Genomic DNA, 20,822 nt, shown 5'->3' with positions numbered 1-20,822 from the left:
GCTTTTTTTTGTATCATTTCTTTTACGTTTTCTGTCATTCATGATGGTTTGTGGTGTTTTTTGTTGTTGTTCTCTGTTCCCAATATTTCATAAGCAATTTTATTTATTATCGTTTTGAGGTCGTTGTATTCTTATTTTGCATCCATATTTGATGAAGGTACCCAATATCAAAATGTTGCGTTGGATGTTAAGAAAGACTAGAAAGGCGAAAATCAGAAACAACGTGATTAGGGAAAGAGCTGGGTTGAATACAGTCTCAAAAAAGGTCAACAACATAGACGGCAACGGTTTGATCACGTCAGACGTAGAAATGAGAACTATGTGGGAAAAAAGGACAGAGCTTATAGAAGTTGAGGGAAAAAGAGGTGGAAAAAAATTGAGGAGAAGGTGGAAGGACTGTGTAGCGAAGGACTTAAGAGAGCAAGGTTTAAATGAAGTAGACATAATGGACAGGAATAAGTGGCGACGAAGAATAAGTAACAGTCACCCCTGAAAGAGAAAATGCATCAATGACCAGTGCACATGCATATGAATTTGAAGGAACTTTGTGTACTAGACATGTTTTACATTCTAAAATATACAATTTGCTCTCACGTTTAAGTTGAACATAACTTACGGTGTGATCTTCACATTAAGCTCGTGAGGATCTGGAATTAAATTTAGCTACTTAACTTTTGTTTGATTTATAAGAGGCACTATTCAGCATGCAAGTACTGACTTAGAGGTGTAGAGATGTCAATCATCCTATGTACACGTGATTTATAGACTTTGAGAAAGCATTTGACAAGGTTAGACCTGATTAATTAATGGACATTCCTGAACGAGTAGGAATAGATGACAAAGATTTAAGAATTATACAAAATCTCTATTATCACCACCAGACAAATGTCAGAATTATTCCTTAGCGCTAAAAACGGAGCATTTACGGATATAGGAACATCAAAATGTCATGTAGAATCACTTCCAGAAGTTTGTCGCACTTATTTACTTACACCCTGTATACTAAATTTCCTGTGAGAAATATGACTATCAGAATTGTTTTAATTACTGAACAACTATCAAATAATTTTGATTTTACAAGTTTTAATGTAACTTTTCCCCTAAAAGGACTATACGTGGAATTATAAGTAGCTAGCATGCGTACTATTCTTCTTAGTGAGCCAATTTCACGTTGTTCTTTACCCTTAAAGCCCTAGACCGATTTCAATTTAAGTATTAACACGAATATAAAATCAATAACAAAATTAAAACGCAATTACTATTTAATTTTCAAATAGGAAATTAATAATAAATAAATAATTTCACTGTTAACTAACCTCGAACTTTCCATTTCCTCTTTTAGATCGTTCTCATCAAACCCGAACACCGGTCGGAATCCTAGAAGGGTCAGTAGATAGAAAGTGATTAATTCTATGTAAAAGTTATTTTCACATTGATAAATATGGAATAGAATGTGATGGCGCCATTTATTACATTTTTTGCATATAATATATGGTCAAAATCTTGCGATGAGCTGACGGTCGCAGTGAAAGTCGCCGGAGAAATGATAAATAAATAATAAGACAGGTGTCTGAACTTTGCCAAGGTCAATGAATTAATTATATGTTTATTAACACGCGGTAAGTGACCAGTGTGATGATAATAAGCGTAGCCGATGATGGGATTTATTGAAATCTGGTGGGTATATTTAGAAATTTGAGAAAAAATATTAAAAATATCTTAATTTAACGATTTAAGTTAGGTTTTTACTTGATACAAATGCATAGACGGGTTTGACAGTTAAAATGTGTAGTATTAGATAATATTACAAAAATACGCTCATCTAGGAATTTATCAATTTTTTAGTGGAAATAATTTTTAGATAAAGAATCAAAACGTCAAACTCATTATTTTGATTATAAATTCAAAACTTGTCTATTTAGAGATTTGACATCAACAGAAAACTTTCTTAGAAAAAAAAAGATACACAAAATGAGATATGCTAAATCAAAATCGGTTTATAAATAAAAAAGTTATTTCAAAAGGAACAACAAAATCGCTTTTTTTAAATATTGTAATCACTTTTTTTATTAAAACTTGTTTAAATGTATCTGAACTTGGTCTTGTCGTTTTTGAATTGTGTGCAAAATATGAGCCAAATCGGTTAAACAGTTTTTGCAAAATTTAATTTGTTTAAAAATTTTTTTAAAAGGAGCCAATTTTTAAGGATGGTCTAGATAATTTGACTGAATAGATCTTAATAATCTTGGTCTTATTTTCTTTGTAAAGACGATACTATTAACCTATAGATGTTGTGTAAACAAAATTATTTAGTAATAAATAGCACTTTTTAAGCTTAAAAACATTTACAATATATCCGTAGAATTTTAAATGAAATGGCAAATTTTCAAATTAAATGGTAAAAAAATATTCGAAAAGCTGGTTAAAACACAACTTTTTAAAAAATAAACAAATTCTTTAGGAGCGCACCTAAATCCAATAGGCTATAGCTTCAGAATAATCGTTTTTCAGAGTTAGATCCCATTGACTCTTTTAATCTACGAACACAAAACTATCATTGACCGAACTTTCGTTTGGTCGTTTTTTTTTTTCGTTTAAATACGAAAATTGGTAAAGGGAAAAGCTGTGAATTAATTGGTGTAGGGAAGAGAAATAAAATAGGAGAAAGATTAAAACTATTTGTAGGGGAAGAAGAATTTGCAATACTAAATACATTCTTCAAACAAGCACAAAGACGTTTGTATACTAGGTCTTTCAAAAAACATAATAAGGAATCAAATTGATTACATAATGGTGAACAAGAGATTCCGCAATGGATGCCTATCAGTCAAAAGTTACCCTGGTGCTGACGTATCGTCAGATCATATTTCTGTTATTGGTAAATTTAGGTTGAGATTTAAAATAGTTACACCAAAAATTGTAACAAAAAATGTGATATGAGAAGACTAAAAGATAAGGAAACAAAGAAGACAGTTGCACGGATTCTTTCAGAAAAGCTAAGTAACATGGAGCAAACATATGATCCAGTAAAATCACTCCAAAATATATGTGAAACCTTTAACAAGATTGAAGAAGAACATCTAATAGAAAATAAAGAGAAGAGAAAAAGTTAGATGAATGACAATATACTGCAACTCATGGAAGAAAGAAGAAAATCAAAGAATGTACAAAAATATTCAGAGAAAAATAAGAACCGAAATACGCAAGGTCAAAGAAAATTGGTTAAAAAACAGGATGAAAAGTGTAGAGTTGTTGGAACAAAAGCACGATACATTTAATATGCATATAAAGGTAAAACAAGCAGCTGGTCTTTAAAAATTCAACACAGCTAGCCAACTGCAAGATCAACAGGAAAACATCATCACAGATAAAAATCAAGAAATACGCATATGGATCAAATACATACCAGAAGTCTTTGATGATAATAGGTCCGAACAACTTTCGTCATAAATATGTAATGACCACTCACCAATTACATCAGATGAAGTGGAAAAAGCAATATCACAACTAAAAGATGGCAAAGCTCCTGGACCTGGCAATATGCTGAACTCATAAAGGTATTTAACATCGACGTTACTCAACGACCAACAAAAATACTCAATGACAAATATTTAAACGGAGTAATCTGAAATCAAACATCGTCTATTCGTAGTCAGAATCCGATGATATCAAAATCAAACACGGGGTCCGACAGGAATGTATACTATCACCCTTGCTATTGAACATATTCTCTGAGGAAATCTTTCAAGAAGCAGTAGAGGATGTTGAAGACGGAATTCTAATTAACGGAGAATGTATCAATAACATCAGATATGCGGATGACACGGTGATATTTGCTGACAGTTTTAAAGCCCACCAGGGGTTAAAGAAGAGAATCACAGAAGTGAGTCAGAGATATGAACTTTCGCTAAACATTAAGAAAACAAAATGTATGATGGTCTCTAAGAAGGAACAACAAATTGAAAGAATCAGTGTGAATAGCCAACCAATAGAAAGAGTAAAAACATACCTATCTACCTACCTTGATATGAACGTCAATAAAAATTGGGACCACTCAGGTTTAGCCATAAACTATTTAACATTTTGATATAATGTTGAATGCTCGAATAAACGTTCTATTAAATGGAAACTCTCATTGTCTTAATACTCAAATTAATTTAAATTGTACTAAGTTTAAACCTATTTTTAAAAACTTTATTGCAGCTTCACCTCGTAGTGAACCCAGCTCGGCTGTTTAGATTTCCTGCACTGAGTATACCCATTAAGAATTTATTAATTTCATACTTTGATCAACATTACTATTGTATTCTTCAACAATTTACAAAACTAGCTTCCTCAGGTTCAATTGATCTATAGTTGGCGTTAATTACACTTTCCATACCTCTGTGTAATTTAGATATACCAGTTCCACAGTTATATATTTCAACATCTCCCACTGTTGGTCAGTTGGTCTTTAGTAACGCTTTTACATATTAGTTTTATAGTTCTCCCATTGACCGGAGGTTTAACTGAACTACTTGAATTATACCCCATTTAAACACTTCTTTCAATTTTGTTTTAATTTTTAGTATTTCTATTTCATAGTCAGATTTCTTCTCTTTTTTACAATATTGATAGTGCTTGGTAGACCATTTTATCGTAGTCAACCATCCACTGTCTAATAGATTGTTTAGTCTATTTCTTTCATTCACACTTTATGTCCACTTCATTTGCTCTCAAACTAACAACCTTATTATTACAGACAGGTGTAAGTGTGAGATCTGGATTATGCAATCTAGTTAAATTAAAATATTCTATATGTCAGATTTCATAAGCTGATTTTCTATAGTAGTATTAGTTGGACCTTTGGTCAATGCCAGGTTACTTACACAGAATTTTAATATGTGCAGATCACATATCCATGATTGTGAATGCCCATCAAAGCTGTCATATGTCACATGTCACATACCATTCTCTCTCCTGTTGCCCGACAAGAATGTAGCGTAGAATAATTTTTAAATAATTTTAAACTATTTGTCCTTGTTTTAGTGTAGTGTTATGTACAATTTATGTTTAAATTCATGTTTTATTACATTCTGCGCTTGCTGGATAGCCCAAATTTGACGAAGTAAGTCTAAAACGTTAATTACAAAAAACTTTTATCATCCATTAACTTCGAGTTTTTTATCGAAGTTAATCAATTTTTCTTCATTTAAATAAAAAAACGTTTCTTGGCTTATTTCAGATGAACCCGATGATGCTGTAGAAAGCGAAAGTACTTGGGCAAGATTTGATTATTAAAATTATGCTCGATATTTGCCTTTAATTTTTTCAAAGTTTATTCAACATTTAACATTTTTATATTGTCAATCACATCACAAAAATGAATACTTTTGTGACGTTTGAAAAAAAAAAGAATATTTATTTACAAATGGTACAGAGAATATTAAATGCAAATGCTTTTTTATGAACAATATAACTACAAGTTATTAAAGTAAGTAAATATTCCATCCGTAGTTATAATATTTATATTCCTATGATCATATCTGCGAACACAATATTTACAAAATTAAGTGAAGCCTAATTATCTGTAGTTAACATAGGGGGCTCCAAGCCATTGCTACCTATTGCTAAATTATGCAATACTGCTGTAGCAACTATCACCCATTTATGATCAAGATATTTTCGGTTTTGTCGATCTAACTATGTTTGAAAGTTATTAAAATTTGAAATGCTGTCAAGGTAAGTTCTTCAAAAATCTCGTCTTTGTATTTTATACTTCCTGTATTTAACATTGTAGTTGTTCTATTGTCTAGTTGTTTAATTATCTTCAATTTGTAGACTATAATAAATCTTTTGGTTCTCATTTCAGTTGTCTTTAGAGGTATAGTTAAAGTTGTTTTTGCTCTCAATTAAATTAGGTGTTTCTTCACAACTAAATGAGAATATAGAAAACCACGAACTTCCATAGGCTTATTTTTTTTTGTGTTGATACAATGTTAACTTTTATGAAATATCAAAACTTTATTTTTCAATTTTCGCGAAATAAATTACAGATATTTCATAGTAGAACCAATAAACAAGGACGAAGTACAACCAATCAGTTTGGATAAGATAAAACGAACCTTAAAGGAAATAAAAAACGGGAAAGCCACAATACCTGATGGAAACATCCCCACTGAATTAATAAAACTTAATTATTTAATAAAACCGAAACTACTATTCCGTTGCCTCTCCAAAACGAAATTTTTTAATAATACGACGTGTTCTGTGGGACTAGAAATCTCAAATTATTTTAGTGATGACAACTTTATCATGGTTCTGATTAATATTCATTCTATAAGATAATTATTATAAGATATTAGGATTTCCCCGATAGTTGCGGTTACTGGCTTGAAGTCAACGAGCCTTTTTTGTAGAAAAATATACCACAATTGATAGGTATGATCGTTCAAGTTCAGCTTATGGTGGCACCTAATTCTTTCTACAAATAATGATTTCCCTCCTATAACAAAATATGACTTTCTGTTGATCAAATCCTTTTTTTTGAGTTTTCAGTAGTTTATAACAAGAATTTACATTTTTTGCATTTATCGGTCACCTGATTCTTCCACGGAACTATTTTTTCAGAACCTGTTAAAATTTTTAGACGACCTGCCCAATAAAAGCAGAAAGAATATATGCAGTGACTTGAATATTAATTACGCTGTTGCTTGTGCTACCCAATTATTTTTGATCAATATATTCGAATCGTATGGTTTCACAATTTACGATAATTCTCCTACAAGAATTACTAAAATTGCTATCTACCATAATTGATTATATTGTCTCAGATTTCTCACCCCTTGATAAACGCTCTACAATTATTAATGCAGGACTATCTGATCATGAAGTAGTATATACCAAGTTTAACACTCTTTATAAACAATCCTCGAAAACCCAACATTTACGTAGGATTTCTTCCGCTCAGAACATTCGTAAATTCCAAAATTTTGTGCTTGACTTCTAAGTGGCACTCTCCTTCTGTGGACAAAGACTATATTTTCAGTAATTTTTAGATAAGCTTGTCTGTATTTTCAATAAGGTATTTCCTTTAAATTCAATTAAGTCAAAACACAAACCCTGGACCATGGGTATCCGCATATCAGCCAAGAATATACGTTCACTACTGTACATCAAGAAAATTACTACCAACGTCTTTATCATTGGATATATCTCCAAATACAGAGGAACCTATCTAAAAATTATCAAAACAACTACAATATTGTACTACCAGAATCGTCTGGAAAGCTCTAAAAATGTTATAAGAAACTTTTTCCATAATAATCGTTATTTGAAAATAAAATTAACACAGCTCAATCATTGTGTCTTCTAAAAATGTAAATGTTAAATAAATACTTCGTTAATGTGAGTAAAAATATAACATTAACTGTTTTGCCACAATAAGATCCTATTTCATATTTCCCCAATTCAAAAAAGGTTTCGAATTTATTCTTTATAAGACCAGTTGATAAATCTGAACTTATCCAAACGATCAGTAGTATCAAAAGCAAATCTTCGTGTAGTACGGATGGACTATCGATAAAAATTCTCTTAACTTTCCCAAAAAATGTTTTGGAAGTCCTGGTCTTACTAATTAACGATTCCTTTAAAAAAGGTATATTTCCAGAGTGCCTAAAGACAGACATTGTTATTCCTCTTCATAAGTGTGGTGAAAAATCGAATGTCTGCAATTATAGACCTATTGCATTACTACCAGTCCTATCCAAAATTATCGAGAGACTTATAAAAGTCTGACTTATGTCCTTTTTCGTTGAGAATAACATTTTGTCACAAAGTCAGTTCAGCTTTTTATCTAATAAATGTACTAGTGATGCTATGTTTTCTGTACTACATGAGGTCTATCAAACAATAAACAATAATCTTTACACTGCCACTGGTTTTTGTGACTATGTCAAAGCTTTTGATTGTGTAAATCACGACAATTTGATAAAAAAATAAATTTCTACGGAATTTGAGGTATTTCTTTGAATTGGTTCCAATCTTACTGGAGGAATAGAAAACAACTAGTTAGAGCAAATGATACTGACTCTAGTCACAAAAGCATTGTATGGGAAGTACCACAAGGTTTAGTATTGGGTCATTTACTTTTCCTTATCTTTATAAATGACATCACTAACTTGAAAATCGATGGAGAATTTTTTCTTTTGGCTGATGATACCAGCATTACCTGTAAGAACTCTAATATTGCAACTCTTCATGTAACTGTTACTTCTGATCTACTTAAATAAAAACCTGGTTCGACTCTAATTTACTCTCTTTTATCGTGGATCAGACAGTAGCATTATCCTATAGAGGAGCTCTTTAACCCTTGCTTCTTAATAACAGCCAGATCAGTATCGTTGATTCTGTAAAATTTTTTTGGTAATTTTATAGAGAGCAACCTTAAATGGTCCCTTCATATCGATTTGTTAAGTAAAAAGCTAGCCTCAGCCTGCTATGCAATAGGATCTGTTTCGAAGGAAATCAATTTATCATCTTCCAAAATAACATATTTTTCTTTGTTCGAGTCTCTTCTTCGATATGGTCTTCCTTTTTGGGGTTCTAGTAAAGCTTTCCAATCTGATGTTATTTTTAAATTACAAAAAAGAGCAATACGATATCTTGTTGGCCTCAGTAGATTAACACATTGCAGAAGCTACTTTAAAAATTACGTTATTTTAACTCTTCTCTCTTTATATATTTTAGAAACTATTTGCTTAATTCGTAAACACTTACATGTTTTTCCAGCAAGACCTAATTATAACTTCTCCATCAGAAATTCAACCTTTGATGTATATTTACCGATCCCGTCCACTGAGTTAGTAAAGGTATATTTACCATATTCGGCAAAAAAATTATACAACCATCTCCCTTCGCAACTTAAATCTACAACTTCTTTCCTTAAGTTCCGTAAATTGACAAAAGCCTATCTCTCTGAAAGACGTAATTTTAGTAAATTTTAATTGTTATGGGTATGTTTTTGACTTTTTGTAAGCTTTGTCCATAAAATTGTACAATTTTCAGTGTCAATAAAGCATATTTCTATTCTATTCTAACTTGGACCGTCAATAATAATAGAATTGTGGGCGTAGAGCTTGACGTGTATAAGCCATTTTCACAAAAAGGAGATACAAGGAAATGTAAAAATTACAGAGGTATAAGCGTTATTTGCTCATTAGGAAGGTTATACGGCCGATTCATAAAAAAACGAATTGAAAACAATATGAGGAAACGAAAACCATATGAAGCCAAAAGACCACGAGGAAGACCGCAAATGCGCTGGAGCGACGATCTTAAAAGAACTACAGGATCAATGTGGAAACGTCTTACAGACAACAGAGATAAATGGCGAGAATTAGGAGAGGGCTATATTCGGCAATCCGAATAGAGAGAACGGAAATAAGGAAATAGAAGATCAGAGTGAATTCCATGCTGATAGATCTTGTGATAATAAATTGTACTTCAACAAATTATACAGAAAAGAACAGCCAGACATTTACTGACTTAATTAGTGTTCTTTGACTTAGAGAAGCCCTATGATCAAATCAAATCAATCTAATTCCGATGCCAATCCAGTAAAAACCCAAGCCATACCTAGCAATTATAATAGTAATATCACTAAATCAAACAAACACTATATATCCTTACCATACATTAACGGATTCTCTGAATAAATGTCGAAAATAATTAAATAAACCAAACAATTACGAACAAATATGCTTCGAGCCATTTTTCTATTATAACTTTTTATCCACGTTTCAATTCTATTTTAAAAGTTAAACTTACTTGGTTGGCTACTGTTGGGAACGTTTTAAAAAACATGTTTTTTACAATTTTTACTTTTGCACAACTCTCCACCATTTCTCTTTTTATATTATCTTTGATTGACATATTGACCTAAAAAAAGGCCGTGACCAGAATTTAAAACATGCGGCAAAAATAGAGAATACACGAAAATTTTTTGAAATGTTTAACTCAATCAGAAATAATGTCAAGTGAATTATATTCTTTACAAAATCCTGTGCACATGCTGATTTAATTTATGATTTACTTTGGTTAGATATCGAAGAAGTCATCGGCAGTGTATCAAAGACAATATTTTAAAAGATAAATGCATTTATAGTAGGATATTAAGAATCATTCGATTTACGACAGTTGTGGAAATGTTTACCAGTAGAAATAAAAATGTTTTGTAATATCATGGAAGTAGTATCATAATCACCATATTTCTCTAGAACATCTAATAGAGGAAAAAATGGAATACGCTACTAATCTGCAGACTCACTTGGTATTTGTTGACCTAACTAAAGCTTATGGTAGAGTGCCGCTTTCTAAACTGTGGATCGCCATGAAATATTCAAGGCGTAAGCTCCAAAAATATAAACGGTGTAAAGGTATGACGGCATAAATTAAAATTACTATCAACAAGGGTCTAAAGAAGCTGCATTTAGAATTTTTCAAATTTTCAAAATTTCTTTTTTTGCTTTTCAATAATGTAGAAAACGGGATAGGTACGTTTAATCCATAATATTATAGAAGAACACATAAAAATGTTGTTGTTAAAAATGTTATAGGTAGTTAACAGTTTAGTTGTTTTGGCATTTTTCAAACAAAATCACAATACACAACAATAATTAGTTTTATAGCTTTAAGCTGAATTTAATTTATTGATGTATATATATATATATATATATATATATATATATATATATATTTATAAATACAGTTTATTACAGTTATATATTGTGAATCAAATCGATTCACAAATGAAAACAAACATATAAACAGAATTCTTACTATCAGATTGTAAATTATCATCCACGCAGTCGGCATTCTGGCAAACACTGAAATGTCATTTGAGTTTTATTTATACCCATATTATTGACATAGTATAATTGTTTAATCTATTTAATTAAAATTTATACTAATAATAAGAAATGTTTTTCTATATTTAATCAATATAATTCTAAAATTCTTAATGTAATCACGTTTCTATTTTTCCCATTATAATACCATGTTGACGCCTATGAAAGATCAAGCAGCACCGTATGAGTGTCGTATTTTTAGCTGTGTTAAGGCCGTATGACACTACGCAGTTTCTTGTATCATTTCTTATATCGTTTCTGATATAACAAAAAAATGGATAGTGTCATACAAGCGTATAAGTTCTTATATCAGAAACGATACAAGAATTTGTGTCCGCTGCAGTTTCTTGTACAAGAAATGCGCCATTTTGTGCGCAAAAACGTAAAACTTCTGTCATAATGGCGGCTGGAGGAGAACTTTGATATACAATTAGACCAAGCAGACATCAGAGAAAAGTGCCCCCCAACAATAACCAAGATTAGAACAGCAGTAGCCAAATTTAAAAAAAAAATAAATCATAGGGATTGGATCACTAAAAACAATACATAACCGCTTTAAAAATTCGTCATGAGTTTAAAGATTATTTTATATCTCCAAATAAGAGAGTAGAATTTCAGGAGCATGCCATTCAAACACATAATTTGTAAAAAAAAAACAAATAAATTATTACAACCAAATTATTTATTATTTTCTGTCTTTCATTACATCCTGTTGAATATCTTCAAAAATTGTGGTTTCCAATTTAGTTTTAATATGGGGACATTTTATTTCTTTCATTTTTGAACCACAATATTTTAAAAAATAATCAGTAGCATCTGGCTTGGGGTTGTAAGATACTGTAGTTCTATTTTTATATAATTGTATGTGTCAAAATTTCGACCAAACATGTGCCGAATCACATACAATTTCCGGTAAAAGAACTTGCATAGTGTCATACAGAGCACAAATGTACGTGCAAGAAACGATACAAGAAAACATAAATAACTTTCTATATCAGAAACGATAAAAGAAATGATACAAGAAAATGTATAGTGTCATACGGCCTTTAGGAAAATTTTAACTCCAAAGTTGATGCAACGATGTAATATACTAAGGATGGAACGTATGAATAAATAATTGCGCCCAAAGGAGGTGATAATAATGGCCAACTCTTTTTTCCGGAATGTCAGTGTTGTACGAAAATAATTCTTTTGGTACATAGTATATAGTACAATAATTATTTATTTTCATTGTTATTTAAATTTGAAAAAAAAAATAAAATGATGTGTTATATAACGTGAAATATATATATTTACAGGTACGTAGTTGCGTATTCCGACAGAATTAATGTTAATAAGCTACGCATTGAAACCTTGGGAAGAGAGTATAGGAGACAAATGTATGAGTAAATAGAGAGCCTGGAAGCAGGAGGAAATGGAGAAGGAAATATCCTAAGTGATGAAGTGATGCGGTCTCAACCTTAACCGATGGGTTGAATATTTCAACGCAAAATTTAATGGCCATTATATCGAAGAAGCAGATCGAAATGATTTTAATCTATTCGACTCAAACAAAAGACCACATACCACTGAATGTCCAAGCCATTAAAAAGCTTAAAAATTAAAAAGCACTAGGAATGGTGCTGGAAGGAAGATGGAAGCAAGTTGTGCAGTCAGCCAAAACTCACCCGGGTTGTAGTGCTACGAGAAGAAGAAGAAGAATGGTGCTCTACAAGAATGGTGGCAACGCCCTGCTACAAGCACTGCATATACTTTTACTTCTTGTCTGGCAAAATAAGACCATGCCCTGTGAATGGTCTCAAGGCGTGATATGCCCGTTACATACAAAAGGTGATCAGCTCCAGTTTGGCAAATGCAGAAGTATAACCCTGTTAACAACTACTTACAAAAAACTAGCAAATATTCTCTAGGAAAGGCTATAGGTTTACACAGTTGGCATAGCTGGAAAACACCAGGCTGGATTTACTCCAGAAACATCAACAATTGACCAGATTCATTCAATAAGACAGATCCTCGAGAAAACATTAGAATTTAATATTTAAACCCATCACCTATTCGTCGACTTTAAGGTCACATACGACAGTGCCAAGAGAACAGTACTATACCAATCAATGTGTGAATTTGGTTTACCAGAAAAAATTATCCAATTAACAAAATTGACGATGTCTAACATAAAAGCCGTTCAAAGTCAGCGTTAGGATACAGGGAGAAAAAGTCTCGATCCTTTGAGATAAAAAGGATGGACACAGACAAGGGGATACCCTGGCTGCCTTCTATTTAACATTGCCTTGGAAAAGGCAGTCCTAGATACACGAATTAGAGACGGCGGTAATATTTACAATAGATCTATACAAATCTTGGAATACGCTGATGAAATTGACATTGATTGATATTTTCTAGAATTGGAATTGGTTACTAAGGATCCTATAGCAAATGAAGAACGTGAAACAGTCTTTGGAAGTCATATCTTTGAACGTGATGACAGCTTGAAATACTTTGGCTCGCTAGTGACTACTATCAACAAACAAGCGAATAAATTAAAAGATTAATAAACCTTACAAATAGAGCATTCTATAGACTCCAAAAACAATTCTACTCAAGACATATTCAAAGGAAAAAAAACTAATATTATTATATACAAAATACTGCAGAGGCCGATCCTCACATATGGGGCGGAAACATGAACTCTAACGCAGAAGGATGAAAGACTTTTGGGAATATTTGAGCGTAATGTACTCCGCAAAACATTTGAAGCTCTAAACGATCAAGGGCAGTGGAGCAAAAGATATAATTTCGAATTATAACAACTCTTTAATGAATCAGATGTCGTAACGTCCATTAAAACACAGCGACTTATATAGACTGGACACATAATACGAATTTCTTGACAATATGATTGCTAAAAATCATAGGAACAGGAACACCTATAGGAAGAAGAAGCAGGGGTCGACCGGACCGTGAATTAGGCGGTTAGAATGAGTTGAGACCGACTTAGGGATCCTAGAGATCAGAAAATTGCAGCACGTTGCCAGAAACCGCACAAAATGGCGACGAATCTTAGAGCAGGCCAGGATCCACAGAGGATTGTAGAGACAAAGATGATGATGAGTTGCTCCTCGCACGCCACTGATGTGACTGGATGCAAAATATTTAAAGAATTTAATGAATTTATTGATTTACCAAAAAGAATAAATTTAATTATTAACTCAATAATTACACACATAATTTTACTGTTTAACATTAAAATATCGGGGATAGCTATATTCATATTAATCACCAGTCAAATACATGTCGGACATTGTGGCTGATAATCTGACGTCAGTTTCGTCGTTGATCAGCTACATATAAAAGTATCAACATGTTCCATCCTTAGTATATTACATCGTTGGCTTGATGTTATGAAAATTTTTAATACAAGTGACGTAAGTTTATATAAATCGCGACGTGAATTGACTTTACTGTGACAAATACTTGTTCAAAACTTACCTAAAGAAAGCTTTGGCCGCCAAAAAGTGCTATCCTATTGTGGGTATTTCCATTGGAGATCAGACGCTATTTACAATGAACTTTGCGAACGACCAGGTAATTCTCGCAGAGAATGAAGTAGATTTTGAATTTATACTTAGAAAACGAAATAAAGAATATACCAAATGAGGCGTCACTATAAACACTTTAAAAACTTAATATCTATGATCCAGGCAATAAAGCAAATGATATTCACATGGGAGTACCCCTAACAAAAAGGAATATAAACTTTTAAATACCTGGAAGTAAAATATACATCTTCTGAGGAAAGTAATGATAAAATAAACTATAGACTAGACCAAGCAGGAGCAGTTGTAGAGACAGGGAGTAATCTACAAGCTTCTAAACAAAATTTTTTAATTACAAAAAAGATGAATACGGTATCTGTTTGCGTAAAATCCGTAACCGGAACAACATCATCCAAAAGTTATGCAGTACTAGGATTTAATGCACATGTACTGCGCAGCTTAGCTTTAGGACTCGTTTACTCGGTAGCAGAATATTGTTCTCCAATGTGGTTTAATAGATAGCTCTCACAATAGAACTAAACAAAACATGAAGAATCCTCTAATGAACTATAAAATGAACTCCTACGTACTGGCTACATATATTGAGTAATATCCCACCACTACACCTGCGTAGAGAAACTACCCTCGGCAGGAAGTATCAAAAACTACAAAACAACCTGAAACTTCCCAACCAAGCTCTAAGTATAGGGATTGACCAAAGTAGATTGCGCTTCAGACTTCTACCATTTGTCAGCGCTAAGGCCCGAATAAAATACTCTTGATGAATAGTGGAAAAAAGAATGGGACTAACAGGCCCTCCTACAACCCAACCTTTCAATAGTACGAATGAGCAAGCCTCTAAGTTTTCTCTCGGTCTTCAAAAGCCTGGACTAGACTGAACAGAATTAGGACGAGACATGGATGCTATGCACATTTGCTGTTTAAATGAGGCAGAGCTTCTTTCCCAGATTGTGACTGCGGTGCGCAAACGATCCATCATATCTTAATATCTTGCAACAGCTTCATATCGTAATACAGTACTGCTACAAACTGTTACATAATATTTATGGATCCTTGGATCACAATCCCGATTATAGCCAGCTAGATATTGAACCTAAAATAGAGGTGGATTTGATTATAGTCAATTCCCAGAGCAACAAAAGACTAAGCAGTCCATAAAAGACAATAAATCACCCAGTGAAGTTAGCATAACGGCCTACACAATTAAATAAATGGGAGGATAATAAGCGAAACAATCCATAAGTTATAAGACATAAGAAACTCGACGAAATAGTAGATTGGGACTAAAACGACACAACCGAGATTTCATTCGCAAAGAGCTCGTTTCGGATGCAGTGCTCAAAAATAGTGGTGTTAGCAAGGTAAGCAGGTTTTTTACTTTTATACATAGTTAGGACTTACAGTACACCGTCTAATATTTTTCCTGTCTCGATGAGGATTTTCAACATGCACCATAAAGTAATTACGTAGAAAACTAAAACTAAAAGGTGGTAATGGCAAGAAAAAAGAAATAAAAAAGAAGGCATCCCATAGAATAAAATAGAATGGAATAGAATTTATTTAGTTAATATACGAAATAGTTTTGTTTTTGACAAGTCAAAGGAATAGTGACAATTTACATACATACATATAAAATTTTTGCGAATTTAAACATTACAAACAGATATTCAATATTAACAATTTAAAAAACCACAGCATACTAAATAAAAATATAAAATCCTGAAATATCATCATAATAGGCAAATACCCTGACCAAACTAGTACTATTGTGTAAAAGCTATACTTAGGTACTCAGTTTTTGAATGGAAACAATGTTTCAAAAAGTGTGATTTGATTTTAAGCTTAAAGTGAAGACTTTTTACTTCATCTGGCAAAAAGTTATACAAATCAACATCAGTCGAATTTTTTATGCTCTTTGTCAACCTAAAACGTTGTGCTCTAATATCATCTCTAGATCTTGTATCGTGATCATGGAAGTTGGAGTTTATGTTAAACTTACCTTTGTTGGCATGAATTTCAATCAGTATATCATATATAAATATATAGTGAAGGTAGTGGCATAATACCTAAATCCAGAAATAAAGTTTTACAGTGTCCCCTATACTCTGCTCTTGCAAGTATCCTCACTACTCTTTTTTGTAATTTAAAAATTCGATCTGCATTAGAAGAATTACCCCAAATAGTTATTTCGTAATGTAAATGGCTATGGAGTAGTGCAAAGTAGCACATTCTAAGGGTACTTTTAGGAATCATATAAAATAAGTTGCATATTAAAAATATACTTGTAGCAAGTCTAGAACTTAAGTAATCTGTATGAGCACTCCAATAGAAATTATCATCTGGAAAGATTCCTAATAGTGTAACACTATTTCTTAAGATATACTTCCAATCGGAACTAAAAATCAAATTCTGATTTTTCTCTTCATTTAGCTTCAGCCCATTATGTACAAACCAGTTTTTTGCTTTCTGGGTATCACTATCTGTTTTAATTGTTAAATTATGCTGATTAATATCAGTATTAATGAAAGTTGTATCATCTGCGAAGTAAAAACATATTATAGGAAAAGTATAGTGAAATAAATCGTTCAGATAAATAAGTGGGTCCTAATATCGAACCTTGAGGAACCCATATTCCACAGCGTTAAACTCAGAATAGCTGTTATTAAGAAAAACTGCCTGTATTCTATTTGTTAAGTATGATCTAAATAGATTAAGAGTGTTTCCACTAATACCGTATTTATGCATTTTCTCCAACAGTAATTCATGCGAAATACAGTCAAAAGCTTTGGATAAGTCACACAATGTCAAAGACACAAAATGACCTTCCTTCAAGCCATCAACTAAAATATAATATCTCTCACAATTTTCTTTATAGCTAGTGTGGTGCTACACTTTTTTCTAAAGCCATATTGATTACAGTGAAGTATTTTGTGTTTTTCTAGATATTTTATCAAACGAACATTTAGAATACTCTCACATGAATAGGACTTATAATTATTGTAAAATTATTAAAAAATTTACAAATTCTAAATATTTTTCAAGTTCAAATTTGCAACCTGGAATTTTATAGTACAAAATACTTATGACAATAGAATAAATTGTTTGCATAGACAAAATATTATAAATCACTCATACTTTAATCTTTATAATATAAGTGTCTTAATTGTTTATTCATTGTTTATCATAAAAGAAGGTGCATTCAAGGGCAAACATCACAAAATTCAATGCAGCAATTTCTTAAGAATGATTTCGTTTGAATTTTATAATAGATTTAACAATTATAATTAAGTTACAATAAAGGACAATCACAATCATAACATAATATGCCACACGAAGATATTTTTATATATTTCCCATCATACGTAATCGGTTGAGGATGACTCAACAAAAAAGAATTGCATACGCTGAATTTTAAGAAGATAAAAATTAAATTGCACATATAAGACAACACTAGCATAGTTGCCACGTTTTTGAACTTTTCAGATCTATTGCAGAAATCTGCCGACTTATGTGTGGTGATTTTAAAAGTGAGGTAAAATAATGTGTAATGTCATATTGTTTCTAATTTTTTAGTGGCAAAAAGTTCTATTGACATCAACACCTACAATTTATCCAGTGATATATTAAAGTTTCTCAATTAATTTTTTTACCAATGAGAATATTAGCATAATATTATAACAGCAGATTATAAGACAAAAATGGACACAGATATCCCTCCCCAATGATTGGAATATTGGATACTGGATGAATATTTTGCATCAAACACAAAAAAGGAGATATATATGAATGCTCAACCACACAGGAATTACGCTTTTAAATGCAGCGTATAAAATATTTTCCACAGTACAATCTCACCGTATGGCACCATATGTAGAACGGATAGTAGGAAAATACCAGACTGGTTTCAGTGGTGGTAAATCGACAATTCATCAGATTGTAACCCTAAAACAAATTTTAGAAAAAACACTGGAATATGGCATTTATACTCATCACATATTTATAGACTACCAAGCCGCCCATGACTCTGTCAAAATATGACTGTATGTTCAAAGTAATGAAAGAGCTAGTAATACCAAATCATTTGGTAAATTTAACAAAACTAACCCTTGAAATTTGAATGTAGAGTACGAATTCAGCGAGAACTATCTGACCTTTTAAAACAAATAACGGTCTACGGGCTATGCGTATGTAGCATTAAAAGAATCATCTTCAAAAATGGGTTTAATAATAAACACCAACAAAAAGAAGTATATCAAAATAAGCACGCAAAAACTGCTTTAATAAAAAATAATGAAAGCAGGTTAGGATGTTTCGAAAAAAGTAAAAGTATTAAGGAGCATGGAGCAGTGAATAACAATGAAGTGTGAAAAAGAGGATACAACTTTATAGAACATACCAGGAATCTGTTATAGTAAAACATATTAGGATAGGACGTCTGTGGTGGGTAGGGCATGTAATGCGGATGGAATAAAATTACTCAGCTATAAAAACGCTCCTTGATAGGCCCATTGGTCTGAGAAGAATAGGAGGACCCAGAACAAGGTTCCTTGATAACATCGACGAAGACATGAGAAATATGGGAATACGTGCTTGGCGGAGGAAGGCGATGGATAGGGACGACTGGAGAAAATTTTTTAAGGAGGCTAGGACCCACGAAGAATGATGATGATGATGAATTTTAACATTAGCTTACTTTTTAGACAAATCTTTTTTATGGTATCTTCAGTTGATATTGGTTTAGGGCGATAACTTATGTATATGATATTGGTGATCATCTGCTTTTTGAGCCATTGAAACACAGTGGGTTGTAGCACGGAGAGGCTCTGGTCCTTTTACTTTTCAACGTAGCACTATAGAATAATGTTAGATTCTTAGAATAATATGCGGTTTTATTTTTATTATATATTTTTTAAAATATTCAATTTTTTAATTTTTCCGCAAAGTTTGAAGAGTTGGGTTCTTTCTGTACTGATAAAATAGAATGGGAGTTAAAAGTGTAGTTTAAAAAGATTCCCTAGATGTAATTCGAATATGTTTAACTTTTTTTTAATAGTATAGAAGCATGTAAAATTGGTGATTTACATAATTATGTTGGATTTATACCATCAGAATAGTTTGAAACGAACAAATTAATAATATCGCTGAATAGGTAGGTATATTATTAAGAAATATTGACGGAGATTAATAGAAAAGAATAAATATAATAATACAATTCAGAAAAATATTGAATAAAATAAAAAATAAAGTTAATATTCCATATTTTTCTTATGTTATAATTTAAATAACTAGGTATTCATTTTATTTTGTTATTAATTTAATTTACAAATCTATAAACCCATTTTTAAATTACTTAAAATTTTTAATTCAAAGATTTTTTGTTCATGAAAAGAGAATAACAAAATCGTTAATTACCTTTGGATACTAGAGGCAGCTCCATTTATCTCTAAACAAAATCCAATCACAAAAACCCGCACTATTTACAAACAGAAACACTTACAACAACAAAACAGAAAGCACCTAGCACTCCACGTGACACTTGACAGTTTGTATTGGCTACCGCGGTTATACGTATAGGTTCGCGCGCATTATTCGTTTTTACACGGCCACCTTTGTTTTCAAACTGATCGAATTCGTTTCGTACTTTTTGTAGCGATGGAAGGGGCATGTAAGTCGCCGTCGTAATCATAAAAATGTGGGTAACGTTCTGCAGGAGCGATATTTTATGATACTCTTTAGACTTTTTTTTATCGCGATAATAAATAATTTTAAACTGTTTATCGAATTATTGTTATTATTACAATTATTTGTTACCAGATACATGGATGTTGCTGTTTATGGGGGTACAATTGTAATTCATAATCATCTGGCACCTAACGTTCACAGCTGAACATAGGCTTCCTCTTCTTGTTTTCAACCCCATCTATTATGCGTCGCTTTTATCTAATTATAATTCATTTTTGCTAACTTTCCACGAATCGTGTGTTCTCACGCGGTCTTTATTCCAAAAGCCTCTTCGTCTGTCAATGATCTGTCATTTTCACTGTGTGTTCTGCTCACCTCATATAAGTCTGGCTTTCCTTTTAAGGATGGCAGTTACCTTAATTATTTTTTATATATCCTCTTTTGTAACTTTTTCTCGAGTTATTTTTAGCATGAATCGTTCCATTTTCGGCTGTATCGTTCTCAATTTAGTCGCTGACGTTTTTGTTAAAGTGGGTGTTTCTGTTTTGTTCGCCAGAATTGGTAAATATAGTAATCATACGCTATTTTTATTGGCAGTAAGCCATAAATTTGACTTTAAACTAAGTTTATTTGACATTTCGATTTCCACTTTGAAAATCATTTCGTTTCCTACTTGAAAGTCATTATCGTATTTGGCTCT

General features: G+C 32.0%; 2 protein-coding genes across 3 annotated transcripts in view; one reads left to right on the top strand and one right to left on the bottom strand.

The window, feature by feature from the left end:
• LOC140445502 (uncharacterized) overlaps positions 1-20,033 on the bottom strand; it is a 500,280-nt gene extending 480,247 nt beyond the window's left edge. For both annotated transcript variants that reach the window (XM_072537554.1, XM_072537555.1), the window contains exon 1: positions 19,853-20,033. The gene's annotated coding sequence lies outside the window, so the exon portion shown is untranslated. The remainder of the gene's footprint in view (positions 1-19,852) is intronic.
• Positions 173-493, top strand: LOC140446462 (uncharacterized). The gene has a single exon (XM_072539015.1). The coding sequence runs from the start codon at positions 173-175 to the stop codon at positions 491-493; it is 321 nt and encodes a 106-aa protein (XP_072395116.1).
• Positions 20,034-20,822: the final 789 nt, after the last annotated feature.

This window comes from Diabrotica undecimpunctata, chromosome 7 (assembly GCF_040954645.1).
Source record: "Diabrotica undecimpunctata isolate CICGRU chromosome 7, icDiaUnde3, whole genome shotgun sequence".
NCBI classification, from domain to species: Eukaryota; Metazoa; Arthropoda; class Insecta; order Coleoptera; family Chrysomelidae; genus Diabrotica; species Diabrotica undecimpunctata.
The sequence above is the reverse complement of the archived record's forward strand: the minus strand, read 5'-3'. Positions and strand labels throughout refer to the sequence as shown.